At 36.6% G+C, this 26,178-nt stretch overlaps 1 protein-coding gene across 1 annotated transcript in view; it reads right to left on the reverse strand.

Annotated features, from left to right (window-relative positions):
• Nucleotides 1–26,178, reverse strand: part of TSBP1 (testis expressed basic protein 1) — a 181,847-nt gene that overhangs the window by 78,787 nt on the left and 76,882 nt on the right. Inside the window, exons 29-31 of the mRNA XM_058736135.1 lie at nucleotides 25,444–25,464; nucleotides 24,738–24,752; nucleotides 4,280–4,300 (exon numbers count right to left, since the gene is read on the reverse strand). Of these exons, the coding sequence (XP_058592118.1) occupies nucleotides 4,280–4,300; nucleotides 24,738–24,752; nucleotides 25,444–25,464 (57 nt within the window). The remainder of the gene's footprint in view (nucleotides 1–4,279; nucleotides 4,301–24,737; nucleotides 24,753–25,443; nucleotides 25,465–26,178) is intronic.

Below are 26,178 nucleotides of genomic sequence, written 5' to 3' on the forward strand. Positions count from 1 at the left end.
TATAGAGTATTTCTGGAAATTGGCCCTAGGTCCCTTTGTGAAAGGCTTGAGGAAAGATTAATATTAAACACTTGGCAATATAGCAAGGTCTGTCCTCAAGGGGATCTGGTCTCCACTTCATTCTCTGAATTCTAGATCTGCAAACTGGCTCCTGTCTGAGAACTCATTGAGGAGCTTTGCACTTTAGTGATTCAAGTTGGACTTCTATTCGCTAGACCTAGAACTCTTACGTTAATATAGATAAAGTAAGAATCCAGAAAACTGTCCATTTCTTTTCTAGGGACACCATTATCAACTAGCCAAGGTCTTAGATCTGTGAGAGTCAGACTGTTCTGATTCCTGCTTTGGCTGTCATTCAGCTGTGCTCTTAAAGGCCATCCAACTGATTGAATCAGGGCCACCCAGATTCTCTAGAATAGTCTCTCTTATTTATTTATTTATTTTTTTTTTAAATTTTTTTTTTCAACATTTTTTATTTTTGGGACAGAGAGAGACAGAGCATGAACGGGGGAGGGGCAGAGAGAGAGGGAGACACAGAATCGGAAACAGGCTCCAGGCTCCGAGCCATCAGCCCAGAGCCTGACGCGGGGCTCGAACTCACGGACCGCGAGATCGTGACCTGGCTGAAGTCGGACGCTTAACCGACTGCGCCACCCAGGCGCCCCTTTTTTTTTTTTTTTTAAATTTTTTTTTTCAACATTTTTTATTTTTGGGACAGAGAGAGACAGAGCATGAACGGGGGAGGGGCAGAGAGAGAGGGAGACACAGAATCGGAAACAGGCTCCAGGCTCCGAGCCATCAGCCCAGAGCCTGATAGTCTCTCTTATTTAAAGCCAACCCGATTACAGACTTTAATCATATCTACAAAGTATCTTTACAGCAACACCTAGAGTAGTGTTTGAAGAACTGGGATCATCCCTAGCCTATTTGACATCAAAAGACCATAACAATTGGGAATCCACATTTTGACCTTCTGTACTAAATTGCATGTTTTTAGATTTCTTGATTTCTTCTTCCGTGGTTTACATTGTTTGTTTTGATGGAGTATATTCTCCAGTTTTTCCTGGAGAAGGAATGCATGGAAGATGAAAATTTTGAGACCGTAAATCATTCAATGTTTACATTTGCTCGATAGATTTCTTGGGGGTTCAGATTAACCCGTTGGGAGTCTTTTAGAATTGAGAAGCATTTGCTCCATTGTTTTCTAGATTTCGTGGTTACTCTTGAGAAATATGATGCCATTGTGATTGCTCTTTTATATGTGTCAATTTTTCTTCATTCCTAGCATATTTTGAGAACACATGCTGTAATTTGATGTGTGCCTTTTTTTCACTGTTCATTGTTCAGGGACCTTAGTGGGCTTTTTCAATTTTGATTCTTGTGGTATTAAAATCAAGGTGATTTTCTCATACCTGTTTTTCCTTTTTTCTTCCCACCATTAAAAAAAAATCTCTTGTCTGGCACTTCTATTATTGTGCAGTACATCCTCTTGAACTGATTTTTTTTTTTAAATTTTCTTTTTATTTCTATTTTCTGCTTTAAAAAAATATTTTTTTGCTTCATTTTGTTTTCTGGAAGTTTCTTTGACATTATATTCCAACCATTTTACAGAATATTATTAAGTCACTTGCTTCTATTTTTAATATTCTGTAGCTCATTTTTGTTCTCTGAGTGTCACTTTTTTATATCATCCTGCCCTTTTTCCAAGATCAGTATCTGCTTAGGTGTCTAAAATGCTTTAAAAAATCTTTTCACTGTTTTGCTGAATTTTCTTGGTTTCCTCTAATTACCTATATTCTGTATAATTCATTCTTCATTTTTTTTTTTTTTTTAAATTTTTTTTTTTTCAACGTTTTTTATTTATTTTTGGACAGAGAGAGACAGAGCATGAACGGGGGAGGGGCAGAGAGAGAGGGAGACACAGAATCGGAAACAGGCTCCAGGCTCCGAGCCATCAGCCCAGAGCCTGACGCGGGGCTCGAACTCACGGACCGCGAGATCGTGACCTGGCTGAAGTCGGACGCTTAACCGACTGCGCCACCCAGGCGCCCCTCATTCTTCATTTTTAAGGTAGAGTCTGTTCTGCAGTATCTAGTGATCATTGGAAGTCCATTCATATTGAAGAATTTAATTCTAAATAGCTGATCATGTGCGCATGGATAATGATTGTCACCCAAATCAGTTGGCTTTCTCTGGGTAATCCCCAATATCAGAATCTGTAGGTCTTTCTTCTAGGGTAGTTCACTTTCTCCTTTGAAGAGTCATGTATCCTCCTTAGGTATGGACAATAAAACTGTCAAAGTTCTTTCAGTACATTTTGTTTTCTGTTATCAGGATGTTTCTCTGTTTTTACCTGTACATAGAGGCCTTGTAGCCAGAGTTCCTTTGATTCAACCTGTCCTTAGGATTAACCCCTTTTCTTCTACTCTGGTATGTTATAGGTACCAGAGTGGAAGCCTGGTGGAAGAGATGATTTATATAGATCTACTTAAACAATTTTTTCAAAATTATCCTTTCCTTAGCCACATCTTTACATCTCTGGCTTAAATCTTACCTGGTACCTGATAATCCTGGGTCAGTCTGGTTTGTGCTGTTTATGATTAGGCCTCTTGAATTTACTAAGGATTGGTGTTTTGTATATCATCTATAAGTTTTTTGTGTATCATATATAAGTAATAACTAATCTAGCTGTTTACGCTTTAACATTTTTTTTAACGTTTTTATTATTGAGAGACAGAGAGACAGAGCATGAGCAGGGGAGGGGCAGAGAGAGGGGGAGACACAGAATCCGAAACAGGCTCCAGGCTCCCAGTTGTCAGCACAGAGCCCTATGCGGGGCTTGAACTCATAAACCGCGAGATCATGACCTGAGCCGAAGTTGGCCGCTCAACCGACTGAGCCACCCAGGCATCCCAATGCTTTAACATTTGTTTTAAATTTTCATCTACCTATGGTTTATGTCACTTTTTTAGACTTTTAAGTTTTGCCTTTCAAAACTATACTTTCTCTCAATGTAGAGTGATTTCAGAATTCAGGAAGGAAAATTAAGTTTTTCAAATTTTCATGTGTAACTTCAATCTCACAATTATATTTTTTTAATGAATGTCTTGATAAGACTGTTACACTCAATTTCTGGAGAAAAAATACCTCTTTCGAAGAAGCCAAGCGTACTAGAGATAAGGGACAGAAAAGGAGCTTACTGCTTTGTTCTGAGCTGTTTCCGGGAAAACAAACACAACAAACATTTAGCTAAATTAGAGATGAGATTGCCATTTTCTTTGTTTCTCTAAAATAAGAATTTACAATGGTAGACATGACGACAGCCAGAGAATGCAAGACCCCCATGTAAGTTGGTAATAAATGCACATAGTATTTGAAAATCAACTTATTGACACATTTGGAAGACATAACTGAAACAGGATGGCAAATAAGTGTTAGGTGGCGTTTGCTCATTAGAAGCAGATTAATTTTGCTTTATATCTTTATAAAGGTATGCACTAGAATGTGAAATTTATATGAGTTGTATTTAAGTTTAATTTTTAATGTATCAATATATGTACTTATATTTAAAGTCAAATTGTTTTATGTAAATTAAATTCACATAAATTAAAACACTAGGCTTCTGGCCCATCAAATCTTATCCTCAGTTTCCTTTTCATGATTTGTGTGTTAAGGGGAGGAAGATGTTGACAAATATTTAGTTCTAGAATCCCTACCTAATATTTTATGATTTCTCCAATTTGGACAAGGTACACTAGTTTCCTCTTGTGGGAACCAAGGTTTCACTTCTTTTTCTACCCTTTTCCCCCTTCTTTCTCCTTTTCCTATTTCTCCAACAAATAGAACATGTCACATTTAAAAAATATATTAATATGTTATTAATATCATGCCCATGTAAGTAATCTTTAGAGCTGTGTTATATGCCAGCTTTTCTGTGTAAATTTTTCTTTTCTCTGCAGTTAGTTTTTGCAGTATTTCTTGTTTTCCTAGACGGTTTTACAGGTTTGTGCTGCTTATAATTTTCTTAGCCATTTAACCAAACTCTAGAAGGGAGCCTACAGATTAGAAACAGAAAGACCCTGATAGGTCCAGGGTCTTTCCTAGAATATAAATAATAACCTAAGTGTAATTTGCCTGAGAGGAGATTAACATTTTCATTCTCTAATCTAGTCTAGAGGAACGAAAAAACTGTAAATTTAGTTTGACAACCTGCAAAGGGGGAAGGCTTCTTTCTATCTGGGAGACTGAAGCCTATGTGAAAGTTTGAAAATTGGCTTACCACTGGATTCTGGAGTCTTAACTGAAACACAAAACAAACACAAAATTGTTATCTGATCCTGCAAAAAAGACTAGTTTCTCCAATAGACTTTTCATAGTGAGTACAGTGCAGCATTGACTTAATCAGATGTATTATTAATTAATACATTTAATACATTTATTTAATTATTAATTAATTAATTAATTAAATACATTAAATAATTGTTGTAATCAAAGTGCTATATTTTCAAAATTTAAAACTGGTTAATTGTATTAATCATGCCTCTCTATTTTCTGTATTTCTGATGCTTAGACATCTGGGGACTTGGTGACTGTGGAAAAACTGCCCCTTCTGTGTCTAGCCAATTCCTAAAGATCTTAAAATTAATTCTCCTGCCAGCACACTTTCATCTGCAAACTAACAAATCCAGAGCCTGTTCCCTTATTGGGCTCTTACACCCTGGCCCACTATTTGTGTGCCCTAATCTCCCGGAGGCCAGGACTTAGACAATTAGTGGCAACTACTATACCCTGCAGCCTGCTGAAATTATTCAAACAAACCTACACAACTTTTTATAGGTTTGTGCCTTTTATATTTTTCCTAAACCTGCTTAGCTTGCTTTCCACATCTTGCTCATTTCCTCCCCTGAAAACCATAGTAAAAACTCTTGTCCACCTTCCCCCGTCATTCCTTATGCCCCCTGAATGACCCTGGCGCTTCCCCATGTGGCCCTGCCTGGCATGGCATGCCCTCTCTTCATGGGCACTGAGAAGCTGTGAGAAACAAACTGTTTTCAATGCAGTCATCTCTCGTCTTTACTATTGGCATTACCATTCATGAATAATAATAAAACCTACATTTTAAAACACTAATGTGGCATGCTTATAACAAAAAAACATCTGTTCCTCACCTCAGCCATTTGCAATCAGATTTGTTCTCCTGAATTGTATCTATTTCATATTTAAATGTAGGCTCTTTCTGCAGCAAATAGCTTTTTTAAAATGTGATTTCTTGACTTTAGGTTTTTGATTTTTTATTTTTTAAAATGTTTATTTTTGAGAGTGAGAGAGACAGAGTACAAGCAGGGGAGGGGCAGAGAGTGAGGGATACACAGAATCTGAAGCAGGCTCCAGGCTCCTAGCTGTCAGCACAGAGCCTGATGCAGGGCTTGAACCCATGAACGTGAGATCATGACCTGAGCTGAAGTCAGATGCTCAATCAACTGAGTCATCCAGGCACCCCGACTGTAGTTTTATATCGTATCTACTAACTTTAAACTCTGAAAGATGAGGCCTTCCTATTCTTCCACTTAATACTTCACCTCCTTTTCCTTCCTGTGATAGGCAGAATTCTGTGATGACCCCTAAGCAGTCACCCATTCATTGTTAAGTGCCCTCCCCTTGAGTGAGGGAAGAACCTGGAACTTGCTTCTGGCAAAGAACATGGACAGTGCAACAGTGTAGTCACTTGATAATGTTACATTGTTAAGACTCACTGTTGACTGACTGGAATGATAGATTCTGGCTTTGGAGAAGCTGCCTGGTTGTGAATCACATGTGGGAGGGCTATGGGGCAGGGAACCTAAGTATCACTGGGATCTGAGTGTCTGCAAGTGACAAGTGTAAGACACAAGAGACCTCAGAAAAGAGTATAGGAGACACATGGGGTGTGGCAAAGTCATGTAACAAATAGGAAATTTTAGTCATAGAAGGATGAGAGTGATATTGGGGAAAACATTAAAGGAAATGTTGAGGTAATAAAAGTAAAAATGTCTGATGGAAGGATGGAAATACAGAATGGAATGAAGGTAACAGAAAAGTAATATGTGGCTGAACTTAAGCAGATAGTGACTGACTAAAATGATGATGATGGTGATGGTGATATATCGAGGGGTTAAAGTAAATGCAGTTTTAATGAGCATGACGAGAACGTAGATACGTAAGAGAAAAGAATGTTCAAATGTTCTTTTTAATGTTTACTTATTTTTGAGAGAGAAGAGACAGAGAGAGAGAGAGAGAGAGCACGAGTGTGGGAAGGACAGAGAGAGAGAGGGAGACACAGAATCCAAAGCAGGCTCCAGCCTCTGAGCTGCCAGCACAGAGCCCAGCACAAGGCTTAAACCCATGAACCCCGAGATTGTGACCTGAGCCGAAGTCGGACGTTTAAATGACTGAGCCACCCAGACGCCCCCTCAAAGGTTCTTATAGCTTTTAAATCATCTTGTTAAATTGCAGTGTTAAATGTAGTAATTTATATTAAAGTTTTATAAGACAAGGATGAATGTTGTCATCTCTATGGTAATCCCTAAAAGAATTATAAGATAATGTGTAGCTAACATGCTATGAGATGAGGAAAATAGAATTATAAAAACAAATCATTTCAAAAGAAGGCAAAAAAGAAAAGAAACAAGACAGAGCATTAGTAAACTGTTAGCAACATGATTTAAAAAGTACAAATATATGAACAAATGGTCTAACTATTTAACTGCATGCAAATGGTCTAATTATTTCCATTAAATGGAAGTATTTTCAGACTAGATTAAGAAATAAAATCCAAATATATATATTTTTTCATTCTTATTTTTCTTTTTGCTATTCTGATTGGTTGAATTCCACTGCCCTGTCTCTGAGTTGACTGCTCCTTTCTTCTGCTTCATCTGACCTGCTTTTGAACTCCTCTAGTGTATTTTTCAGTTCAGTTATTGTGTTCTTCAGTTCTGTCCTTCTCTCTGAAGTTTTCACTTTATTCATTCATTCTCTCAAGGTTGGAGACTATCTTTATGAATTACTTTGAACTCTTTATCAAGTAAATTATCTGTCTCTGTTTCATTGTTTTTTCTCCTGAGGTTTTATCTTTTTTCCCCCCTGAGGTTTTTTTTTCTTTCATTTGAAACATATTCCTCTTTTTTTCTTCATTTTGCTTTGACTCTTTGTGTTGGTTTCTACGCATTAGCTACTTCTCAGAATCTTGAAAGGTTTGCCTCTTGTGCAGGAGATGAACCTTATCACTCCATCCTGCTTTGGCTCTTGGTTGTCTCTCAAGACTTTATGGTTGTCCAAGCAGACTATTTTACTTTTAATAACTCCCAGTAATTGAGGGTGTGCCAAGAGTAGTCAGTGTCCCAAAGGGGAGGATCTCAGTCAGTACCTAGAGTCAGGCTGATTGGAAGCCAGACCCTCACAGAGCAGCTTTTAATGAATGCAATTATGTACAGTCTTGTGGGACTACAAGACTTCCAAAGCCAGGTGATCTGGAGGTGTTCCCTGGACAGCAGTTGTGAAAATCACTGGTCTAGAGGAGTGTATAAACTCCCTTGTAGGAGATAATGGTTAGGTGTAGTGAGGTAGAAGGAGACTGCAGAGATGGTATTGTCTGGCTTAAGTTTCCTGAGAGTGCCTCTGTAGCCTCTAGATGTGTGCCAGAGGTGATGTCCACCCCTAAGTCTGAATCTCTAGGACATGCAAATAGGCCTCTTTCCCACAAAGGCTGGGGTTGTGTTTCAGTGCTGTCCGTGCAATATACTGGGGTTATAGCCTACCAAGAGCTATCTCTGAATGTTACAGTCTCATGGGACCCAGGAAGGCAAGCTCTCTTGGCCCTCAGAGCCAGGTGACAAACAGGTGTCCCCTGGGCACTGGATGCAAAAACCAGGGCACCAGATATAAAAAGAGGGACACTAGGCATATATAAGAGCTCCCCACTGAGAGATGCTACTACTCTGAAGATAGTGCTTACCTGCTGAAGTCTCAGGAAAGGTTTACAGTCAGCTCTTAGATATATGTTTAACTAGCATCCTGTCCCTCTCAGTCTGTCACAGAAAGATGAAGCTCCTGAGTTTGTTGCTCTGCCTTGGAGGTAGTAACTGTTTAAGAGCCCTTTCTTCATTGGTTACAACCCTGTGGGACTTGTGTGAATGGGCCCTGCTGGTCCCCAAAGCCAGGTGATGTAGAAGTGTTCCCTTGTAGCCGCAAATATCCGGGTACCAGAGAAGGGTATAGGCTCCTTTCTGTAAGATACCAGTGAGCTGGAGCAAGGCAGAGGGAAAGCACAAAGATTATATCCACTGGCCTCCATTCCGAGAGCACCTCTGTAGGCTCCTAAAGTATATCAAACTAGAGCACGTCCCTGAGGCCAAATCTCCTGAACAAGCAAATAAGGCTCTTTCTCGGAAGGACTGGGGGTATTATTTCAGTCTGCTGTCTCTGCAGTGCCTTGGGCTTGGTAGTCTGCCTCAAGCTGTTTCTCCAATTGTTAAAGTCTCATGGAACCCAGGAAAGCAAGCCTCCATGGTCTCCAGAGCCAGGCAAGCAGGTGGCATCCTCTGGGCAGCAGTTGCAAAACCTGGGTCACTAGGTAAAAAACAAACTGAAGCACAAGATGTGTGTAGATACTGGCACTGTAGTGTGCCAGAGGGAGAGTGCAAAGATGGTGTCCATTGGCTAAAAGGGACCAAGGGAGGGTCATAAAAAGAAAAAAGAAAAAAGAGATTAAAAAAAGAAGAAGAAAGGGGCTCCTGGGTGGCTTAGTTGGTAAGCATCAGGCTCTTGATTTCGTCTCAGGTCATGATCTCATGATTCCTGATATCAAGCCTCACGTGGGGCTCCAGGCGGTTAGCTGGAGCCTGCTGGGTATCCTCTCTCTCTCTCTCTCTGCCCCTCCCTTTCCCGTGCATGTGCTCTCTGTCTCAAAATAGACAAGTAAACATTTTTAAAAAAAGAAGTAAGAGGGGTGCCTGGATGGCTCAGTCATTTAAGTGTCCGACTTCAGCTCAGGTCACGGTTTGTGGGTTCGAGCCCCGAGCCCCACTTTGGGCTTTGTGCTGACAGCTCAGAGCTTAGAGCCTGCTTTGGATTCTGTGTCTCCCTCTCTCTCTGCTCCTCCCCTGCTCACACTCTGCCTCTCTCTCTCTCTCTCTCTCAAAAACAAATAAACATAAAAAAAAGAAGAAATAGAAACAAAGAAAAGGAAAAAATGGGAAGAAGATGGTACCCACTGACTTTAGCAAGATGGGAGGAGGATAGGAAGATGGTAGTCACCAGTGTCCATCCCCAGAGAATATCCAACAGGCACATGCACTTTAGGTCAATGCTTTAAAATTAAGAAATTAGTCTCTTTCACAGAATGGCTGGGCACATTTCAAAACGGCTGTAAAAAAAGTGTGATGTTGGTGCAAAGGTAAAAATTTATTTATCAATGGAACAGAAAAGCCCTGCAGTAGACCCTCAATTGATTTGTAACAAATGGTGCAATACAGAACTATGGGTTAGAAAAGTCTTTTCAAATGATGTTGGGTTAACTGGATATCTGGGAGAAAAAAAAATTCTAGTTGGATTATAGATCTAAATGTATTGAAGATAAGACAATATAGCTTCTTGAAAATAGTGTATGAGCAGATCTTCATGGACTAAGGGTAGGAAAATCTTTCTTGAATAGTACACAAAAAACATTAATAATAAGAAAAGATAGGGATCATGTTATAATGAAGAATTTGTATTTATCAAAGGAAATCATTAAATGATTGAAAAAGTAAGCCAGAGAGTTGGAGAAAACACATACATCACATATAAATGAAATAAGATACTTAATTAGCTATATGAACAATATTCACCGTCAGTAAGTAAAAGAGACAGCCCACTAATAATGGCCAAGATGCTTGAGCCATTTTTAAAAGAGCCTATCCAAATAGCTAATAAACATGAAAATGTAGCAGTCACAGAAATGCATATAAAAATGATAATGAAAGATTTCTGCTTTGAGCCATGATGGAGTAACAGATTGGATTTTCTTTTCCACAGTAAACAACTAGTCAACTGGACAAAATAAATCAGTGTTATCAGTCATTGGACAACAGGCAACATGGAGTTTAATGAAACAAAGAAAGTAAGCAAAAAAGACATTAAAACATCTATTATATATTATTTAAAGAAAAATGTGAACATTGTGAGGAGAGAAATTAAAAGTTAAAAAAAACCCGATGCAACTTTTAGTGATAAAAGAGTATATATATAAGGTAAAAAGTAATGGGTAGGATTAATAGCAATTAGGCAGAACAACAGAAAAGGCCAGTGAACTTGAAGACATTACAATAGATAATATGCAATACAAGCACAAAGAGGAAAAAAATTGAACAGTCTTAGTGATCTTTGGGACAGTATTCAACAGTCTAATTTATGTGTTATTCTAGATTTGTAATTCCACAATTCCAGAAATGATAGGGAATGGAGGTGGAGACAGAAAAAAAATACTTAAAGAAATAATGGTCAAGAGATTTTTCAGATTTGTAGAAAACTAAACTCATAGGTCCATGATGCTCAATAAATCTCAAGGAGAAGGATATGAAGAAAGCTACACCAAGGTACGTAATAAATTCAGCAATAAAGACAAAATCTTTAAAGCAGTCTGAGGAAAAAAGTCACATTGCACACAGAAGAACAAACATAAATACTGTCATAGATATCTTGTCAGAATCTTCTAAAGCCAAAGTCAGTGGAATAGCATCTTTAAAGTACTGGGAAAGAAGTCAACTTAGAATTCTACACTCAGAAACAATATCTTTCAAAACAGAAGGTGTGGGGCACCTGGTGGCTCAGTCGGTTAAGTGTCCGACTTCAACTCAGGTGATGATCTCACAGTTTGTGAGTTCAAGCCCCATGTCTGAGCTGTCAGCACAGAGCCTGGAGCCTGCTTCAGATTCTGTGTCTCCCTCTCTATTTCCCCTCCCCTGCTCATGCTGTGTCTCTCTCTCTCAAAAATAAACATTAAAAATTAAAAAAAAAACCCAAAATCTGAAGGTGAAATGGATTTTTTTGTAATTGGTAAAAGGTGAATTTGTGTACAGCAAACTTTCATGTAGAACATAATAAAGAAGTTCCAAAGTGAAAACAAAAATTTATACTAGATTTAAATTAAGAATCACACAGCAGATGGGGCACCTGGGTGGCTCAGTCAGCTATGTCTGACTTCGGCTCAGGTCATGATCTCATGGCTTATATGAGTTTGAGCCTTGTGTCGGGCTCTGTGCTGACAGCTCAGAGCCTGGCGCCTGCTTCGGATTCTGTGTCTCCCTCTCTCTCTACCTTTCCCCTCCTCGTGCTGTGTCTTTCTCCCTCCCAAAAATGAATAAATATTTTAAAAAACTAAGAAAAAAGAACCACACAGCAGAAAGAGGAATTCCAGAATTGGTTAATATGTGTGTGTGTGTGTGTGTATACATATCTCTCTATATATCTATATCTTGTTTTCTCTTAAAAATTTTTTAAATAAAATAATTGACTAACAAAATAGTAATAATGTATCATGCGGTTTAAAATACATGTGGAAGTGAAATATATAATAAAAATGTCACAAAAGATAGGAATGGGAAAATGGAAATATAGTTAAGGTTCTTACATTATATATAAAGTGATATATCATTGAGGGTAGACCATAGTAAATTAAAGACACACACTTACACACATGAATACACAAACATACACACACATATATATTAAATCCTGTAGCATACACCAAGAAAAAGATTAATAGTAGGTAAATAGTTGAGACACACTGGAAACATTAAGTAGTATCCAATTAATCTGGAATGAAGCAGGAAAAGAAGACATAGGCCCAAAGAGCAGATGGGTAAATAGAAAGCAAATACTGAAATGGTAGACATGATCCCAGCATATCAATAATCACATTATATACGAATGGCATAAACACTCCATTTGAAAGACAGAGACTGTAGGTTAAAAAAAAGTAAGACCAACTATATGCTCATTAAGGAAAATAATCCTTTATTATAAAGATACAGACAGATTAAAATGACAGAAAAAGATACACCATGAAAAAACTAATCATAAAGTTGGAGTAGCTACATTAATATCAAACTAGAAATCACAACAAGGAATATTACCAGAGTTAAACAGGGACAATTTCTAGTGATAAAGTGGTAAAAATCAAGAAGAGATACCAATAGCAGATGTGTGTATATCCAAAACTAACAAATCAAAGGGAGAAATAAACAAATTAAAATTTTAGATGGGGTATTTCATCACTCCTCTAACATTAATTGATAAATAGGCAGAAAATTAATAAGGATATAGAAGAACAATGTTATCAGTCAACTGAGTCCTAATTGACATTTATAGAAAATCCACTTAACACTAAGATTCACTAAGTGCATTCACTAAGATCAACTATATAAGATTGGCCATAAAACAAGTCTCAGTAAATTTAAGAAGACTGAAATTGTGTGTATGTTGTAAATGTAACAACAGTTTTAAGTTACTAATCAATAACAGAAATATATCTGGGAAAAAAAACCCCCAAATACTGGGAACCCATAAGTTAAAGAAGAAATTAAAAATAAATTAATAAAGAAAAACTAAAAAATATTTTAAATAGAAATGAAAATACAACATATCAAAATATTTGGTATGCAGCTAAAGCAGTGTTGAGGGACATTTATAACCTTAACTTTTTACTTTAGCAAAGAATAAAGTCAAAACCAATGATTTAAATTTATGAAACTAGCAAATTTATGAAACTAGTAAATAAACCCAAAATAGGCAGAAAGAAGGACTAACAAAAGAGCAGAAATTAATGAAACAAAACTAATGTAATCAAAAGCTATTTAAAAATATTAATTCAATTGATAAACCTCTAGAGTTAGATTATTGAGAAAAGACATGACACAGTTACCAATATCAGGAATGAAAAGGGGCAGTCACTACAGATCCTTTAGATAGGGAGGTATTATGAATAACTTTAGGCCAATAAACCTGACAACTAAAATGAAATGGACGTGTCCCTTGAAAGACACAAATTTGAGTATTTCTGTAGTCCTGATTCAAATTGCATTCCCAACTGAAAACGTTCCCTTTCAACAAAGAAAACTTTGGATCCACATAGATTCACTATGAATTCTGTTAAATATTTGAAGAAGAAATAATACCAATTCTATAAAAACTTTATCAGAAAATAGAAGACTGAACATCTTCCTACTAATTTTACTAGGTCAACATTACCAACACCAAAGAAAGACTAATTATAAGAGAAGTAAATTAGACCAATATCCCTTTATGAACGTAGATGGAAAATTCCTTAATAAAATATTTTTGAATCCAGCAATACATGAAGAGTTTACTACACTATGAGCCAGTCATACAAAGTTGGTGTGACATTTAAAATCATATCAACTAATGTAATTCTTAATATCAACAAAATAAAAGGAAATTTTTATGGTACTCAATAGGATGTAGAAATAGCATTTGACAAAGTTGCTGACAGCAAACTAGGATTGGAAATGATGATCAGTACTTTATGAATTTGAGATAATAGAGTAAGAGTTGGCAAACTCTGGCCCATGGGTCAAATGCAGCCCACCACAGGCAAAATCCAGCCATGCCCAGTGGTTTATATGTTGCCTATAGCTACATTTGCATTATAACTATAAAGTTTAGTAGTTGAGATAGAGAGTGTATGGCTTGCAAAGCTGAAAATTATTTATTATCTAACCATTTACAGAAAAAGTTTACCAATATTTACTATAGCACAATCATGAAGAGAATTAAGAGAATAAAAACCATAAAAAAGTCCAAGACACACACACGGATAAACCATTAGGAGGATTAAATGGGACTTCTAGAAATGATAAATGTTACTAAGTGACTAAAAACTCAATGAGCTGCTCAGAACATAGATACTGAAGAGAAAAATAATGAACTGGAAGGCAGACCTGAGGAAAGGACCTATATTTCATTACGGAGAGAGTTTTAAAATATGAGAGCAAGGTTAACAGAAAGAGATTTGAATGAGAAGGTCCAAAATCCATTTAATATGGGTTCCAGAAGGAGAATGTAGAAAGCATGGAGGAAAACAAAAGTTCAAAGAGATGATGTCCAAGAATTTTTCAAAATTGATAAAAGACATGACTCTGAAGGTTTCAGATGAGTAATTTCAAAGCAGGAATAATGAGAATGTACTGCATACATAGTAGTGAAACTGGAACACCGAAACAAAGAGAAAATTCTAAATGTCAGCAGTCAGAAAATGCCAAAGTAACTTCCAAACTGGGTATTTAGAGGATTTGTAAAGAGCAAAAACAAAGGCCAAAAGACAATGGATAGTAACTTCAATTAGCTTAGAGAAAATAAATTGCCAACCCAGAATTCCTTAGTCAGCAAAGATATTATTTGATAATGAAAGTGAAGTTGAAAAATTTTTCATAAAAAGTCAAAGGAGTTTATGGGGCGCCTGGGTGGCGCAGTCGGTTAAGCGTCCGACTTCAGCCAGGTCACGATCTCGCGGTCCGTGAGTTTGAGCCCCGCGTCGGGCTCTGGGCTGATGGCTCGGAGCCTGGAGCCTGTTTCCGATTCTGTGTCTCCCTCTCTCTCTGCCCCTCCCCCGTTCATGCTCTGTCTCTCTCTGTCCCAAAAATAAATAAAAAATGTTGAAAAAAAAAAATTAAAAAAAAAATAAAAAAAATAAAAAAAAAAAAGTCAAAGGAGTTTATTATTCATAGACCTGGATAAAAAACATAAAGGATGCATGTCTAGAAGAAGGAAATCAATCCACAAAGCAAGGATTAAGATACAAGGAGAAATAGTGAGCAAATAGATTAGTAAATATATGAATAAGTCAAAATAAATATAATTAAATGTATTTAAGTGTAATTAAATATAATTATGACTAATTTTATGGTGTTTTCAAATGTTTGTTTTATTTTGAGAGAGAGCATGTGTGAGCAGAGGAGTGGGGGAGAGAGAGAGGGAGAGAGAATCCTAGGCAGGCTCCATGTTGTTAGTGCAGAGCCTAACCAAGGGCTTGCTCCCACGAACATGAGCCGAAATCAAGAGTTGGACACCCAATGGACTCAGCCACCCAGGCACCCCTATCTTGGCATTTCTTCAGCTTTGTTATCTCTAAAGTCATTTTCCTGCTTTTCATATGCTTTTTCCCACACGTAAAATGACTTATGGTAAGACTTCCATTCATTCTTTTTTCTTTCTGTCTTTATTCAGGTAAAACTGACAATAAAAACTGCACATATTTGAGGTGTAAGACTTGATTCCTTTGCCCTCCCCCCAGTTTTGTGGAGATGTAACTGTCATACAACATTATGTACGTTTAAGGTGTACAACCTAATGATATATGTACATATTGTGAAATGATTACAAGAATAAGTTTAGTTAACATCTGTCATCTCAGATAGTTAAAGATTTTTTCCTTGTGATGAGAACTTTTAAGATCTAAACAGGGCCTCCCCTGTGAACAGGGGAGGTGATGTTTATATTAGCTTATGTGTGAAACAAAATTTACCGTTGATTTTTTTAAGTCCCACTTGACTATCTTTATATCCAAATTTCTGAAAATTGCATTATTCATTTTCCTAGTATTTGCATTATTTTGGTAAACATGGTATTGTTTTGATAGCTCCCCTTCCTTTTTCTGGGATCCTTTAAGATTTCCATGCCTGTTTCTTTAAGGGAAATTTAGCAATTGTTTTTAACTGGCCTGCTTTTTGATGGCCTTTAGAGAATAGCATATATGGTTATGATAGTTGGTGTTTCCTATTATGTGACTTATTTGCCTTCAAGACTTGGTGGGAATGAAAATGTTTTGACTGCAAGTTAGATGTTATGGAGAAGATACAGGGAAGATTCAATGGATCCATCTCTTCTGAATCCTTTGTTCAGTGGGGTATACATTCAGATATGTAGCCAGCTAATAAGCATGTTCGCTAAAGTCTTACTGCTTTTCAGTAGTTGCCTTGATAGGATCTGTGCTTTTTAGCAGAAATCTGAGAAAAGCTGCTTTTGTTATAGCTCTAAAACCTAATGGCTTGCTGCCAGATGGACCAGAGAGAGCTGTAGAAAATTATATAGGATCATGAAAACCTAAATATTTTTAACTATATGAAAAGCCTTCTGGTCACATTTTCCCCTGGTAACAGCATAATATATGTAAGAGATATGTCAACTAATACTGATAAAATCTGTAATGTGTATATTCCAGAGACATAGAAGTAATTTACAATATAAAAATCTCATGTTCATATTTGTCCTCCCGTCTCTCCCCTCCTTTTTTTTTCAGTTCAGTTTTGCTAAATCTATGTGGTTCATCAAAGGCCTCAGGGTTTTGTGACTTCTAAAATTGACTTAGGCTTCTAGACCTGTGGCAGGACTCTGGGCACACAGTAGAGATCCGTGTAGTGGTTTGGATTGTGCTAGAAGTTATGGAACTGCTTTCTTTAGCTTGTGGTTAGGTATATTTATGAAATGTTTTATACTTTGGGCAGCAGGGACTAAAGTCTGATTTCTCTTTGTGTGTGTGTGTGTGTGTGTGTGTGAGAGAGAGAGAGAGAGAGAGAGAGAGAGAGAGAGAGAGAGAGGAGGAAACCTCTTTAAAGAATCCTAGCATATTAGATTAGTGTGAAAGGTTCATTGGAAGACATCTAGTTAGTCCAAAAGAATTTTATACTTTGAATTATGGGCTTATATTTTAAAGGAACCATAAAGATTACCTGCTCCAACTACCCAGCTGATTCCTAAAAATCTCCTCTGCAGCATTTCCACCCAGTGATTATTGCAATCTTAAGCTCTCCCTCCAGCACTTTTAGGCATCCCACTTGCCCTTATACTGAGATACAGATTTGTTACTTGGATCCTTCTACTCTTATTTTCCTTATTTTCTTATTTCCTTAATTTCTTATTTCTTCTATTCTTATTTCCTTATTTTCTTGGGAGCCATACAAAAATTCTAATCTAATCTGTAATCATAATCTAGTATATGAAGATAATTCTCATTGTGTTCTTCTGTGTTTTCTGCACTAGGTAAAACTGCTCACTTGAAAGGATTTGAATCCCTTTGCATCATAGCCCTTCTCTTCTGAAGGCCCTGTACTTGATCCACATCCTCTGACAGAACTCAACGTAATATTCAGACTATGGGCCAACTAGCACAGAATAGAGTACTATAAAGATGAAATTCCTAAAAACAATACTTAAAAAGCAGACTAAAATTGGTTTTATTGAAAGGCATATGCTGCAGCTACTTGCTTGTGTTTCTATTTTCTGCCTTCTTCCATTCCTTCCCCTGGTTGCCTCTCTTTGGAAGTTCATCAGTCACCTCCAGATAGCAGCCACAGTGGTCTTTTTCTGTCCTTTCTCTCCTTGAAATCTTGGCTATCCTTTAAACACTCTTTCTCTAAATTCTCATCTTCTTTAATTATCAGCACATTTGTTCTACAGGTATTCCTTACATCTTCCCATACCTTAATTTCTTTCTTCAACCTATTATATCTAACAGGCCCAGTTCTTGGACCTGTGCTTTTGCTAGCTTTGTACTTTCTTTTTTGGGGAACTCATTTACTCTGTGGCTTCACATTATCTCTACTGGATTGACTTCAGACCCCCTATCAAATGACAAGTGTTAGTTTGTTCCTTAAACTCAGCAATTTGTTTTTTCCTCCCTGTGCCACACACTAGGTCCTAGTTATTGATTTTCTCTCGTCCAGTTTCAAGAGTTAGGGAGTCATCAGTTGTTTTTATTTCTTTTCCTTGCTCATATTTGGTTAGTCATCATGAGGTAATGATTTCTTCTTTGAAAAACAGTTCATATCTACCCCTTCTATTTATTCTGTTTCCATCACTTATTACTCCAAACACCTCTTTACTAGATTTGCTACCTATGGCATTGCTCCTCTTCAGTGTATTTTGTGCAATCACGAGATTAACACATTGGTAATGCAACCTTATTCACCTAACTGTACTTCCCAAATACCCCAGAAGGCTTCCAGTTGCCTGATGAGTAAAATATAAATTCCTGGTTTGTTTTTCATATTCTTCAGTATCTTCTCTAACCCTCCTTTTCAAAATAGTACTCTAGAATGCTTCTCATGAGCCTATGTCACATAATTGCCTACTTCTCCTAGAGTGTGGTGTGGCAGTTTTGAATCCCTTTGCCTCTTTTTGTACTCTTCCTACCTCACTCAGTGTAGCAACATCTTATCCATCTTTTGAGACCTATCTACCACCATTCCTTTCTCCATGAAGCTGTTATCCCCTTAATCTTCTCATTCCAACAGGTTGCTAACTTGTATTATACTGTCCATCTAAACTACATTTCGACACTCAGATTTTACTTTTAAAAAATTGTCATGTATACATATATTGTATCACTGTATGTGTTAAACCCTACTTGATTGCAAAGGAGCTTGACTTATATTTTTATGTACCCATTACTGCTGGAAGAGTGCTCGTGAACATTCAGCCTACCATCAGGAGCATTGATTGGTTAGTCTATCACTAAGTTAATGTAGTAGTTGTCAAAGGAGATTATACATTTCTTTAATCAAAATGTTTTGGGGCGCCTGGGTGGCTCAGTCGGTTGGGCGTTCGACTTCGGCTCAGGTCATGATCTCACAGTCCGTGAGTTCGAGCCCCGCGTCAGGCTCTGTGCTGACAGCTCAGAGCCTGGAGCCCATTTCACATTCTGTGTCTCTCTCTCTCTCTCTGCCCCTCCCCTGTTCATGCTCTGTCTCTCTCTGTCTCAAAAATAAATAAATGTTAATAAAAAATTTTTTTTTAAAAAATAAAAAAAAGTGTTTTATGAGAAGCCCTGGTTGGTTGATTGGTTAGGCTGAATTAATGTAATAGTTGTCAAAGAAAATTATACACTTCTTTAGTCAAAATGTTTATTTCAGAAAGTATCCAGTCTTTCTTGATTAAGTCATAATTATCAACTTAGAAAACAAACAATTGGAAGCTGAGATTTGTGGCTGAGAGGACTAAAAATGGTGAAAGAACTACAGTAGACACTCTGTGGATGTATACATTAAAGGGATTCTGTAATTATGATCCATTTAGGCAATAACTGGGTTATGACTTGTATTTGGAGGATGGGAATCATAATAATCAGTTGACTTTGCCCCTTACTGAACCTTCTGTTTTTTTACCCTTGACTTCTAATTCTTTCTTTCCTTTAACTTTGTGCTTTCCTTCATCACTTTTCTTCATAGTATCATTTTCTCCTGTATCTTTCTTCTTCCTTGCATCTCCCTTGTCTTTGTCCTGCCTTCCTTTATTCTCAGAACTCTCTTTTTTTACTTGGGACCCTTGTGCTTGTGGCATTCTAGACTCACTCTTCTTTACTTGGGACTCCTGTCTTTGTGGTATTCTGGTGTCACTCTTCTCTATTTGGGAGCCCTGTGTTTGTGGTATTTCAGACTCACTCTTCTCTACTTGAGACTCCTGCTCTTGTGGTATTTTGGACTCACTCTTCTCTACTTGAGACCCCTGTCCTTCTTGTGTTCTTAACTCACTCTGCTTTATTTGAAACCCCTGTCCCTGTGGTGTCCCAGTGTCATTCATCTTTACTTGGGCTTCCTGTTCTTGTGGTATTCTGGATTCACTTCTCTTTACTTGGGCTTCCTCTCCTATTGGTATTCCTATGTCACGCCCCTTTATTTGGTCTTCTTCTCCCAGCATCGTGGTGTCACTCTCCTTTTTCTCAACCTCCATACCTATCTCACCGTCCTCCAACTCAATGCCTTTTGCTTTGCTTTTTGACTCTGTTTTGTGCCTTAAGGTCAAGGATTCATCAGAATCTGTAAATAAGATTTTCTTCTTTAATGTTTTCTTGTTTTCTTCTTGGCTGTTCTCAGTCTTTGTAGTGCCTTCATTTTTTAGAATCTGGGCCTTGAAATCTGATTTTTTTGCAACTTGTGCATCCGTGTAACCTGGAAATATAACTGAGCACACAACAAAAGTGCACATTTCAGATATCAGGTACTTTCTCTTTATTCCTACTTTCCCCCTGATATTCGTTTCTTTATTTTTTGTCTTAAAGATGACAAACCGGAGATAACTTGAGATTTCCTGAAAGTAGAAAATGGTGGAACTCTGCACTTAAAATTGTGTAAGTATTGGTAATATTCCAGACTCTCTTCAATAAACTGGAATATTAATCAAAGAAGAGCTAAAATGTACTATAAATGAACTGGCTGGCATTTGTTCAGTATATTATGGCTAATGATTAATGCTTAATAGCTAGAGGAGAATGTATTCTGAAAAGAAATGGAATTTATTTGTAGGAAAAAGTTTGGAAATAAGCAATAATTGTTTCTTAAAATAGAAAAAAAACTCTAAATATGCATTGCATATTGACTATAAGGATATCTCATTATTCAAAAGTAATAATAGTACTAGCTGATAATTATTGGGTGCTCACCGTACATCAGGCACTCAGTGTTCTGAGCATTTTATATGAACTATTAACTCATTTAATCCTCACAACAACCATATAGGGCATTTTATTATCCCCATTTTACAGATGAAGAAACTTGAGGTACAAAAAGCTTAAATGAATGTGAATATGGTCATAGAGTTAGTAAGTGGTGGAGCTGGGATTTGAGCCTGAAGAGTCAGACTCCAGAGTTCAGTCTTAACCGATACTTTAGACTGCTTCTTATGATACCTGCAAACTCACGAGTTTCTGGTCCCTTTTTCCAAGTATAGGTCAGTTAGCTCTGCTGTTTCTCAATTTCTGTGAGATCTAATAAACTTGAATTTGTTAGCTTCTGCTTTTTTTTTTTCTTCTTTTTTTTAGTGATTTGGTTCCCCGGATTAAGAAAAAAAATTATCTATGCTACTAAGAAGAATTCTGTGGGTTCTTGCTGTGAAGCAATGGGATGCCTTGCCTTAAGAAAACCTATTTAAATATTTAATGCAGTAGAAAGGATACTGAATTTAAAAGCTGAAACAGAACACTTGGGTTTAGTATTCTTGCCAGCTGGGTTTATTTGGGCTACTCCCTAATGTAATCAGTTACTCCCTAAAGACTTACTGCTCTGCCCACTTTGTAGAGTAATTTAAAGATTCTAGACAAATGTTTAAGTAGCATGGCTTTTACAGACAGACTGCTTCAAATCCTGGCTTCATACCTAACTAACTTGGGCAAACTTTACTTTCTTATCTGCAAAATGGGAGCAATAGTAGTAGCTACTTCACCGAAGTGTTATGAGGATTAAATAATATTATCTAAGTAAAGCACTCAGTACAGTGCATGGAACATGGTGAGTAGTGCAGTAAGTATTGGCTATTACTACTACCAAATGAGATAATACAGGCAAAAACTCTCTCTGATCTATCAAGATAAGGCATTCTTAGTTCCAACCAAATACTTTAAGGGAATGGTAAATTGCATTACCGGAAGATTTCTTACTTAAAAGTTGACTCTTTTTTTTTTTTGTTACAGAGAAAGCCTTTTGGTATGTTTAGGGTTTGACGTCTGAAATACTGATCCACACACAACTGAATAACAAGTTGTAAAAAGTGAGACATTCCTACGTTAGGTAATAAGGTAACTATAAATCCGACGGGATGCTGCAGTTTAGTGCTTTCTGTTTGATATTTTCAACTGGCACCAAAATAAAAACAGTAAGAATCTTGCAATAATGCTTTCTGAACCTTCTGTGTATTTTTTCCTCCCTAGTGCTTATTTAATAAGCTACGAGTACCGACATTTTATTCTAGACAAACTCATTTCCAATTTACTAATGAAAATCAGTGGTAATATATCCTAAGCATTTTTGTACTGAGAAAGAGTTCACAATATTCTGATACCTGACAGTACCACCAGTGGCTACTTATTTTTGAAGCGGGGGGTGTGGTGTGTGGTGTGTGGTGTGGAGAAGAGTATGTGTTTCCACTGATGCTTCCAACCTGACAAATTCTGTGGAATGTACTCCTAAACAAGCTGGGTTTTTTCAAATATGGGAATATTTTTAGTTTTATACCATCTCTTGGGAGTATTTGTTTCACGTTTCGTACTGTGTATATTACTGCAGGACTCATTTTAAGCAAACTTTATCTCCTAAATTGTATGGATTTTGTTAATCAAAGGTAAATATTCTAGGGTTTGATGAAACAATCAATGTCTATTCTAGCTACACTTTTCCTAATTTTACAGAATTTTAAAGAATTTTATTCTTTTTCCCACTAAACTGAAAAGTACTTCTAGTCATTTCTAATAGTATCTTCATATCCTTGGTTTAGTGTTTTTGCTGTATATTTTCCATCTTGAACTTAATAGCATTGCAGAAGTAAGCCACAAATCATTAGTCCACCAAATTCTAAGTTCTTCTCTCCCTTCTTTTAAATTTTTAGATAGTGCATACATCTTTTTTTCCCTTTGGATCTCATAATCTCCATAGTATAAATATTTGTAAGTCCTGGCTCAAAGTCCGTTTACTGCAGATAGTAACCTGTACAGCAAAATTCTAATTTTAAGGGAAAGATTTAATCAAGACCTTGGCGGTCATTGTATTGTATTCAGGCTGCTTAAAGATTTTAAACTGGATTAATTTTTGTTAAAGCTGAAAGATGAATTAGCGATCATAGTAATAATTCTAATTATGCAATACTTAAAATAATGCAGCAACTAGACTATGGGCTTTATTAGGAAACTAATCCTATTGGGTTCTTTTAAAAAACTTTTATTTTAGGGGCGCCTGGGTGGCTCAGTCGGTTAAGCATCCAACTTCAGCTCAGGTCATGATCTCACGGTTTGTGGGTTCAAGCCCCGTGTCGGGCTCCGTGCTGACAGCTCAGAGCCTGGAGCCTGCATCAGATTGTGTGTCTCCCTCTGTCTCTGCCCCTCCCCCACTCACACTCTGTCTTTCTCTCTCTCAAAAATAAATAAACATTAAATTTTTTAATTTTTATTTTCTTAATGTTTATTTATTATTATTTTTATTTAAACTCAAGATCAAAAGCTTCTGTATAACAAAGGAAACAACAAAACTAATCCTATTAGGTTCTTAATCCACTGGCTATCAGGGAGCTGTCTAGACCATAAAGATCTGTTCAGCATTAAGGAGATGACTCATTATAGATCTCAGGCCATGAATTAGCATTAAAAAAAAATCATATACTTAATTAGCTGATTGTGGAGGTGAGAAATAAAGAGACTTAACTTGAGAGGGTGGTGAATTTGATGCACTGTTCTGTCTTAAATCTTTTTTGAACAATGGATTAAACCTTAATCACTTTTTGCTAAAAATATCAATTGAGAAGAATATGTTTGAAATATTGTCAACAAGAATATATCTTTTACAAGAAAGCATTTTAAAAGATTGAACTGATTTTTGTTCTGGCAATTAAAAAAAAAAGCATATTCATTAAAAATGAATTCACCTCCAGGGAGGGACTTGGCCTATGATCCTTTCTCAAAAGACCTCTTTCATTTTGTAAGGAAAACATACACTTATCACCTTCCCCATGTGGGGAGGGCATATGAAGAATATAGATATGTCATGATTGCTTGAATGCATATTGTTTCTTGTACTATAAATCCAAAGAAAACAATTGTCCCTTTTAACTTCACCTCCTCCAACTCCCCACTGCCACTCACAAACCCACTCTCCTTCTAGTGTGAACTGAAAAAGAAGAAAGACTGAATATAAAGGCATATTTTGTGTTTGTCGGTATTTACAGTGTTTGAGATTCTTGAACTGTATCTTACTAAATTTAAGTTTTACTTGCTTCTTATGGTTGTATATTTACAGAGTTTTAAGAATTATTATTCTGTTTCATATGATTGTCTTGAAGAGCTGAGGCATTACACAATCCTAATAAGAAATCTGAATTTAGAAGACAGTTAAAAGCCCAACATTGATTTAAATGGGATGTCTTTTATTTTTAAAATGGTTCTTCTGTGTACATTTAATTATATAGCTTCACTAGTGGAAGTACCTTTATATTAACAAACATTTTATTTATAGATATGGTTTCAGGACTAATCACCAAAAAGGCATTTGTGGTTCAGTAAAGAAGGCAATGTGTTGGTGTGGGAAGAGTATGTACTTTGGAGATGGGAAGTCCTAGATTTAGATCCTGACACTGCTTCTTACCAACTCCTTAATCTTGGTCAAGTGTCTGAGCCAATTTACTGATCTGTAAAGTGGGGAATAACAATAGCTACCAGGCAGGCTATGGTAAAAATGAGATACTGTTTTTGAAAATGCCTAGCAGAGTATACAGTATATAGTAGGTGCTCAATGCCTACTATTCCTCAAAAGTAAAGTTACTTAGAAGCCAAGAAAAAATAAAGTTTTGTTCTTAACTACTTTTTCTATTAGTATGATTCAGTGAGCCTTCACTTATAACTAAAAAAGAGTTCTCAATTACCAGCAAAGAACTCAACAGAATTTAGGAACCAATCTTTCTTTCATTATATTTTGCTGGGAGTCAGAAAGGAGATTGTTTTTCAGAGCCTAGAAGATGGCCAGAGATTATGGCATCCTTTTCTATGAACTTCATCTGCTCTGCAGCAGTATCTCTAAAAGTAGTAATTTAAAATATTGGAAGATTCTCGAGGATGGGAACATTTAAAATAACCTTAGAAACACAAGTCTCTATTTTGGGAGTAGAAACAGCAAGTCCAGAAAATACCTATAAACAATGTAAAATTTCACAGTTGAGAATAAAGAACTTACCCATAGGAGTTAGTGCTAAAAAATAAAACACAAAAGATTAATCAATCAGTGTGAATTTTCTAACTCAAGGAAAACCCTACTTCCAAGAATACCCTATATAGGTGAATGCAGAAGCAGGACCTCCAGGCATTGTAAAATATCCCTCTGTTTCACCCTCAGGAGTGCAAAGGCTCCACATCCTACTTCACAGAGTATTCATTGAATACTTAGGTAGGGAATATCTATTTTATCAAAATTCAAATGATTGCACTTCCTACTTTCATTGTTCTGTCACAAATCATTTTTTAACCCACTCTCTTTTAGATCGGTTTGAAAATAAATGTGTATTGTTGGTTATTTATCAAAATCACCATCTTGTCCTGACATTTATTCTTTATATGTCAATTTTAGGTGAATTTCTTTTTTTAGTAAAAATTATCCATTGCCAGATGATACCACAAAGAAAACAGATGCCTTGTGGTAAACTAGCTGGGAATATATGCTCCTAATAATCTTTGGTAGTAAATAACCAAGATATAATACAAGACCATTGTATTTTGTTCCAAAAGGGAGATAGAAAAGGGGAAATCAAAGTATGAGAAAATCACTTATTTAAAATATTGACTCTTCTAAGGTAAAAGAACTTGAAATACAAAACAATTGAGTAACAAAACTCAAAGGTTCTGGACACAGAAATAGGTAAAGCAAAGAAGTGACCCAAACTTACTGATTTTTCCAGAACTGTCCACTGAAAGAGACAAAGAAAAAAATATCAGTAGATATTGGGCTTTTCCTTCTTCACCAACCCCCAAGCTTCTGCACTGGATGGAATCTGTGTCGTAAACAATGAAGTTCCTTTTAATTAATAGGGAAACTCCATCTTCCCTCCCCCTTCTTTTAGCCTATTGTAGTTTTAGAAAGATCTTGTGATTAGCTATTTTATTTAAAAATTTTTATTAAAATATGTTTGGCATATAACATTGTACAAATTTAAAGTGTATAACATGTAAATTTGATGGATTTGTATATAGTAATATAACTGCCATTATAGCAATAATTAGAACCTCTATCACATTACATAATGATCCTTTCTTGTGGTTAGAATCATTAAGATGTGGTCTCTTAGCAAGCTTGATGATTATCATACAATATTATTGTCTATGTTCACTATAATATACATTAGATTTCTAGGGCTTATTTACTATGTGTTGCAAGTTTGTACCTTTGAACAACACCTGTCCAACCCCGTCCTTCCCCCCCTCCCCGGCAATTCCCTGGTAACTGCCATTTTACTTTCTAAGGTTGGCTATGTTAGATTCCACATATAAATGATACCATACAGTGCTTGTCTTCTGTCAGACTTATTCATTCAGCATAATATGCTCAAGGTCCGTCTATGATGTTGCAAATGGAAAGATGTCCTTTCTCATGGTCAAGTACTATTGCAGTGTGTGTGTGTGTG

Source organism: Neofelis nebulosa, chromosome 6, assembly GCF_028018385.1.
Source record: "Neofelis nebulosa isolate mNeoNeb1 chromosome 6, mNeoNeb1.pri, whole genome shotgun sequence".
NCBI lineage: Eukaryota > Metazoa > Chordata > Mammalia > Carnivora > Felidae > Neofelis > Neofelis nebulosa.